The sequence below is a fragment of the Musa acuminata genome, chromosome BXJ2-7, assembly GCF_036884655.1.
Source record: "Musa acuminata AAA Group cultivar baxijiao chromosome BXJ2-7, Cavendish_Baxijiao_AAA, whole genome shotgun sequence".
In the NCBI taxonomy this organism is placed as follows: domain Eukaryota; kingdom Viridiplantae; phylum Streptophyta; class Magnoliopsida; order Zingiberales; family Musaceae; genus Musa; species Musa acuminata.
Window position 1 is genome coordinate 9316713 of NC_088344.1, and position 7918 is coordinate 9324630.

The window sequence follows — 7918 nt, forward strand, 5'->3', positions numbered from 1 at the left end:
GCGATGCGTGTCATCACCATTAGGTGACACGCATGTTGGGTCTCATCCATGGGTCACTCCTTGCCTTCAAATTTATATTAGATTCGTTCATTAAAATTTTATAGATATGACGTGCACTGTGTAAAACCATGCTAGAAGATTGGAAGTATCAATTCAATTGGACCCACACATCATAATGGAGAATCAATACTTCAAAGTCTTTATATATATGACAATACATAATGAAATTAGTTGCTCAATCGAATGGAGACCACTTTTCATGGAGGCGCAACGAATCCACTATGTGTCACATTAAATCACACATTTTATGGTGACATCGATCGAACATCGACTCGCTTGTTAATTTGACCTATGATTTATCGAGTCAAATGCAGATCACATCAATCATACTCAACGCATTTCATCGATGAAATGGAGAGAGATCCAGAGCTAACAATAAGTTGAATCCACACCCGATGACTGTCGGGTACCGATCGAGTTTGATGTCGGTTCTACAGTTTATCTATCCACTCCAATTACCAACCATTATTTATTGGTTTCGGGTGTCGATATGATCTGTGTGCATTGTATTTAATGATGAGGATGGGTGATGGTTTCATGGTCCCGAGGATGACGACACGAAGCAGCTATTACGGGCTTGGTTAAGACTTGTGGTCAAGACGGGGAGAGGTCGTATCCATCTATCCATGCATGAATCTGTCCTCCGGTTAAGCACCACATCGAACTGTGACATCATCCTCGCATCAACCCAATCTAACAGGCTCTTACGCCACCCTATTTAGAGCATCTCAATTGACTGACTTGCATGGCTTCACTATAATGCCAGTCCACGAAGGATACGGATTTGATCCATCGCCTCCATATGGGGTGGATAACATCGAGTAGCAATCAAATAAACAGAGTGGTGGTTAAGCATCACGTCGAATCATCATCACTGGGTTAGGTAGGCTGTTCCTGCTTCAGGCTTCAACCATCTCATTTAATATTGGGGTCAGATGGTAAGATAGGTGTAGATTCATCAGTTCTGAGCGTGATGAATCCAACATACATAGTTGAACAGCTGTGGTTTCTTCTTTGATGTTTCGTGTGTACGTTGCAGATCATTTATGTTCACAGAAAGTTGCCTGCACTGCGAGGTCTATCGAGCATGCATCTTAAAACCAAAAATACATTCTGCATTAAAGATTCAAGATCACAAACTGGCCTCGAGGTAAAACCTCTTCATCTTCATACAAGAGGTAAGGAGGCAAGATGATACGCCAACCTATGTATCTCTTTAATGAAGCTGTCAACTCGACGCTCTCAAGCACCTATAAAAGCTCGAGAGGTGCGATCAGTTCATCACAGCTTCTTTGTCTTTTAGAGAGAGAGAGATGGCGAGACGCAGCATGCACTTTGCTGCTACGCTGGTGTTTCTGGGTCTGAGCTTGCTCGGCTCGGTGAGGTCGGACTTCGAGAGCGATCGAGCTGAGTGTGCCGGGCAGTTGATCGGTCTGGCGACATGCCTCACCTACATCGAGGGCAGCGCGAAGGCTCCCACCGTCGACTGCTGCTCCGGCTTCAAGCAAGTCGTGACCAAGAGTCTCAAGTGCCTTTGTGTTCTCATCAGAAACAGGGACAACCCAAACCTTGGCTTCAAAATCAACGTCACGCGGGCTCTACTTCTACCTTCCAAATGCGATACTCCTGCACAAGTTACAGAGTGCCCCAGTGAGTAGTCTTCGTATCTCATGGATGGATGATCTAACACGCAGCTACACCTGTCTTAGCTTTTATATGTGCTTTGCAACTTCCTCCTTTGCCATGATGCTTCTTCTAAGGAGTCTCATATGGCCGATGCTATCCTTCATAATTTTGTTGGATTTTCGCAGGATTACTCAATCTACCACAGAATTCTGCAGAGGCTAAAGTTTTTGAGGAATTTGGAGAAGAACTTAAGGCCAACGCTGCTAGTAGTTACGGTAATTGAAGTATTGCTGGTTTTCTTGAAGCTGTGGTTACTAACTCCAAAATTAACCTACAGAAAATGATCAAAGTGACTAATCATCTGTCATTGATCCACTTAACCCGACATACATATCTAATATGTACGTATGTATGTATGTATATATACATATAATAAATTATCATAGTATATTCATGCTCGATAAGTGCATGAAAATATAAGAGATTATTTTTAATCCGGATGTTATTATCTATTCTTATTAGTATATTACAAGATATGAATCACTACTCATATCTAAAGGGCATCTTTGGAGCATTCTTTTTAAAGTTTGATCTACTTGATTGAAGCATCCAAAGCATATGATCATAGAAGAGAGTTTTTCTTATCATTTACATATATGCACTCCTCATGTGTCTTGTATACACAAATAACTTCCCATATTTTTATATGTAGCTGATGAGATTAAATTTAGGCATGTATATAGGATTAATAGTATTTTTATGCAAATTAACTTCTGAAAGAGTCGACTTTTTTTTTTATACCTACTATGGAATACAGTAAATAAAAAATTAAAACTGGTTAGATTGCTCTATATGAAGATTTATAATTTGTTTCTTAGGGAATTATCCAAGTGTAAATTTTTCTTCGCTTTTGTAATCCTAATAATTTGGATGGGTCAACCTACGTAGGCATCATCTGAAATAGAATTAATTGACGCTATCTACCACTCTACAATATATTCAAGTAATCCAACCACTTGCTACCAAACAAGTTGACATGAATGAATGATCTTAAGAAAGCCAACTAAACCATTTAATGTTACAATATAGTGCTCAACTAAGAAGAGAACTTTTCGATGAATAGGAAAAAAGACTTGAGCACTGTTGCATGCTAAAAGGATGAGTTCATTATAATGGAATGAACAGCATCAATACAAATAAATGAATAGATCATCTTAAACAGTTGGCAACAAAGAAACAGACGACAAGACAGTTTCTTTATCTTGGGTGCCATTAGCATTCAATTGCAAGAGAGCTCCATCTTTCACTGTTCATGGTTGGACAAGCTTACATTGCTGCTATATATCGCCATATGACCACTCTTGCGTGCCACACGTCTTGAGTTGAACCTTCTGCATGAATTATTTTTCCTTAGGTAGGAAACAACAACAAAACAGCATTTGATATAGGCAATTAATAGAAGTTGGTAAGGTAATCATCGAATGCTTTTTTGTTTTCTTTTTAGATCTTTACAATGGACAGAGTTTTTTTTTAAGATTTTATTTAGACTATAATATTTGTTTTGTTCTTTCTCCATTTGTCTTGATCATATCCGAAGATATAGAGGCTCACGTTCAGCCTCTATTTTCTTGCATGAGATTGGGTGCACCGACGATGATGTCTCCACGAAGAGGGTTACGCTACATAAGATTTACATGCAGCCATTATGATCCACTGTCCTTTTTCCTGGACCCAATCATTATTGTCCAACCAAACCGATAGCGACTAATTGCAATGGTTTGAGTGGACCTAATTGCATTGTATGCAACTAATTCCTGCACTAAAATCATTTTGTTTTGTGGTGAAGGCAACTCAACGGGGAGCATGGCCACGGGTGGGAAGACAAGTGATCAAAGGGGCAATAGCTCCTTGAGTAAGAGTGGTGAAGCCAACAAAAGAAGGTTGGGAATGAGCATGGATGGTGGATTCTGGACATTCTCTCTCGTTCTCCTTGTTCTTTTGTTCAACTAAAGAACTGTGTCTGTCCCTCTTGCCTTCTTTGCCCGTGAGGAGGAAGAGGAAGAAGAAGAAGAAGAAGATGAAGACGAAGACGAAGAACTGTCTGCTTCACGCTTAAATCGCTAATGAACAAAATTTATATTTCTGTCAAGTGTGGTTTGTGTTGGGTGGAGAACAACAATCCTTAGTTACTTATTTCTCTTTGTGAGATTTTTTTTTTATGACTGATTTGTCTTTTCTTGTTGGAATAAATGGCAGTGTGTAAGATTGTTATGCATTCAACATCTCATTCTAATGGTTTCCCTTTTGATGTGGTGGTGAATGAACCAATAATTATTTGCAATCAATTTGTAATGGTTAGCTCCCTATGAGCTTCGAAATCAATATTTGGAGGAAAAGAATTTGGCTTAAATTATTGAAACAAGAAATTTATTTAAACCCAATTTGATCTTAAATTAACAAAATTATTTAAAAAACAAGAGAAAAAAAATTGGAGAAAAATGTATTCCCAAATTAAAAATTACACTTTAACAAGAACAAATCAGTATGCATATATATCGTAAGGCAATAGAAAGGAAAATTTTGCATGAGATTGATCTAAACATGGATTTTGATTCAGAAAACTAAAAATAGTTTGATAAAAATTTATTGTAATTTTTAGAAGAAATATTTGGTACAGTTTAGCATTGCGACTCTCTCTCAACAAACACCACTTAAATGTATACTTGTATTCACAGGTTCCACCACCAGTGAAATGTATACTATATCACCACCACCAGCTCATAAGTGGGTCAACTTTGTGAGACAGAATACTCCTGCTTTTGTGGAGAGGTTCTTCACCTCACGTTTTTGGGTGGTCATCCACCTTCTTTAGATCCTGTACTATATAGTGTTTTGAGAGTGGTGCCCCACCTCCTATATATATATATATATATACATATGTATATATACATATATATATATATATACATATATATATATATATAGTTACTCATTATTGGATCTAAATTAAGTTTGTATTGCATTCAATCCAAAATTGATATTGATTGATTTGACTTAATCAAGATGTTGAGATGTCAATTATGTATTATCTATATAGTTTCGAATTAGTAATATGCCAATCAAGTGTTACCCATATAGTATTGTATTATTAAATGCCTACAACTTATCGGTACTAAAGTGTTGATTATGTGTTATCTATGGGACTTCGAATTATCGACATGTCATCTATGTACTGCTCACATAGTGTTGGAGTATCTATCAAGTTATTGATTTCATATCACTAACAAACTTACTTAAAAATAAAAATAAAAATAAAAATATTTTTAAAAAATATTGGGTGAATTTTTAAAAAAAAATATATTTTTAAGACTTTTGCCATGTCATTTTTGCATATTTCTCAAAATACGTTCCCTATTCATTATAATTCCTTAAATGCCTCTTGCCTAAGATATTGGAACATACAAGCTATGAACCAATTCAATTGCTTGGTTATAATATTTTTAAATATATTTATAATGTTTTTCGTAATATTATAAGTTCATTTTTAGTTTTTCAAACTATTATAAATCTATTTAAAAGTATTATAATGGCATAAAAAAATATTTTTTTATATTTGATTGTTCTTGTACCTAAACCAATAAGGATATCTGTTTAAAGCCCAATTTTTGTATAGAAATTAGTTTCCCTTATATTTTGAGTCAACTTATCTCAGTTATAGTATTTAGATATATGCTTTAGTTTTATTTTAGATATATTTCAAAAATTATGGCAAATAGAGGATGCCTTGTAAGGATGAAAAGGCCATCATCTCTCATGAAAAGCTCAAAAAGAGGAGTTTTCTGTGAATTCGTGGAAAAATGTATTCTCAAAATAAAAATTATACTTTTTATCAAAAAGGAATGAATAGAATAATAATATTAATATATCACAAGGCAATAGGAAGAAAATTTTGCATAAGATTGTTAGAATAGGAAATTGATCTAAACCTGCATTTTAATTCGATAAAAATTTATTGCTGCTTTTGAGAAGGAAATATATTTGTCACAGTTTAGCCCTGTTTGATGCAAAGTAACATTGCAACTGTGTCTCAGCAAACACCCTTAGTCTTGCCACCACTTAAATGTATACTTCTATCCACCGGTTCCACCTCCTGGTTCAACACTACTACCTTTGGGAGAGGACGAAGGGCTTCATCTTCCGCTGCTTCACAAGGCTTCAGCTCGATCGTGTACCTAATCGTCGGTATCGGTGCTTCCATCACCGAATGCAACTCCTTCAACGCAATCTTCATGTGGGAGAGGAACTTCTCGACCATGGCTCGCCCAAAGTCCTCCCGGACGACCACCCTGAGGACCGTCATGTGCTCCACATCAGGTGGCAGCGTGTACGCCGGCACAATCCAACCAAACCGCCGCAAGATCTTCGATAGCTTGAAGGCGGAGCTCTTCTTCCCGTCCTTAAACGAGAAGGCCACCAGTGGCACCCCTTTCTCTTTGGAGATGATATGGAAGCACCCTATCTGCACCAGCCCTTGCCGCAGGATCTTAGCACTCTCCATGCAGTTCTTCATCACATTCTTGTAACCCTGCAGAACAAAATCCAGCATTGCTTCGCCTGGATTTAGACACGGGAAACTCTAGAGATGCGACTCACCTCGTAACCCAAGCGTAGGAATTGATAGTATTGGGCAATGATGTGGCTGGATCCTGTGCAACAAAACCTGCGACCTGTCAATGGATCTGCATGCCTGTATCTCTCGTATCTAAGACTCATCACCAACCTTTGGAGAAGTTGAGGGTAAATGTTGGTTGATCAGCTCCGAGATAATTGATGTGGAATATGAGTTCTTCCGGCAAATCTTCTTTGTTTCTCCATATCACCCAACCAACGCCGGCATACACAAGGCCGTACTTGTGACCGCTAACGTTGATGCTCTTCACCAGCGGCAACCGGAAGTCCCACTGCAGCTCAGGATACAAGAAGGGTGCGATGAAGCCGCCACTCGCAGCATCTACGTGAATTGGAGTGTCCCACCTATCACATACATGTCAGCAATCGAAGCCAACAAATTAGAATGCAATGCGTGAACATAAACCTGCTTACCCAGTTCTCATATTCTTTCGAGCGAGGAGGTCATCGAGAAGCTTGATATCTTCGAACTCCCCGGTTAACGTCGAGCCCAGAATGGCCGCGACGCAAATGGTGCACTCATCCACCATCTCCACAGCTTTCACAGGGTCCATCACGTAGAAGCCATCCCGAAGCTTGACCTCCTTGATCTCGACCTCGAAGTATCTCGCAAATTTCTCCCAACAGACCTGTACTTGTCACGCTTGAGATCAACAACGCGATCAAAAGTTGTATGTACTACGCATTTGCATCCGAACTCACCTGCACATTGGCGCCTGTAACGATGTTAGGCTTGTCACATGGCTTCCCTTGGGCCCTTCTCCGGTTCTGCCACCTTCTTTTAAATGCTAAGCCGGCTAACATTATGGCTTCCGAGGACCCGACCGTCCCAACCCCCACCGCGCTCTCCTTCTCGTTTACAGGAGAATTGAATAGGCGTGCTATAATGTTCACGCAACGGTTCTATGAAAAGAGCATGAGCACACAGTATATAGAACTTAGACCGCCAAATCAAAATCTAATATTTGGATTGGATTATTTTCCGCTGAAATGCGAACCTGGATCTCTGTGGTTATAGGGTACTCATCCATATCAGCATAATTTTTGTTGATGGCTTCGATGATCAGCTTATCGCACTCAGGTTCCATCCATGTCGTGACGAAGGAGGCTAGATTAAGCCTTGGGCTGCTGTCCAGTAACAGTTCATCGTGAATTATCTGGTACGCGGCGTCCTTGGAAATTGATTTTTCTGGCAAAGCATACCTGTATGACATGTAAATATATATATTGGTGAAGCATGAAACCACATATTAATGTATCTATATTGGAAGAAGGCCAACATCGTTTGCGATATGGGAGGGACCTGGGAACAGGGTCTTGAACGTATCTGGACGCGAAGATGGGGCCGAGGGACTCCTCCTCCTGCCGTTGAACGATGGTCAACACCATGGCTTCTGAGGGTTGGTTGATCTCTAATTTGTTGGTTTCGAAGTCATATATAAGTCGGACAAACCTTGTTCTTGTGCCTTCCTTGACTAACGTTGTAGGTTTTCTTTGCTTGGAAGGAAGTGTGCTTGCATGATTCTTTTCTCCGGGCGTAAGG

At 39.1% G+C, this 7918-nt stretch overlaps 2 protein-coding genes across 2 annotated transcripts; one reads left to right on the top strand and one right to left on the bottom strand.

Moving 5' to 3' along the window:
- Positions 1-1334: 1334 nt before the first annotated feature.
- Positions 1335-3991, top strand: LOC103991480 (non-specific lipid transfer protein GPI-anchored 14). The gene is made up of 3 exons (XM_018829096.2): positions 1335-1710; positions 1872-1961; positions 3533-3991. The coding sequence occupies exons 1-3, from the start codon at positions 1374-1376 to the stop codon at positions 3694-3696; spliced, it is 591 nt and encodes a 196-aa protein (XP_018684641.2). The 5' UTR covers positions 1335-1373; the 3' UTR covers positions 3697-3991.
- A 1692-nt stretch (positions 3992-5683) lies between these two features.
- On the bottom strand, positions 5684-7793 carry LOC103991481 (glutamate decarboxylase 4). Its single transcript, XM_009410959.3, has 7 exons — positions 7679-7793; positions 7374-7578; positions 7078-7278; positions 6790-7004; positions 6467-6720; positions 6340-6392; positions 5684-6271 (listed from the first exon to the last, which is right to left on the bottom strand). Exons 1-7 carry the CDS (start codon positions 7762-7764, stop codon positions 5774-5776), a joined length of 1512 nt encoding a protein of 503 aa, XP_009409234.2. The 5' UTR covers positions 7765-7793; the 3' UTR covers positions 5684-5773.
- Positions 7794-7918: the final 125 nt, after the last annotated feature.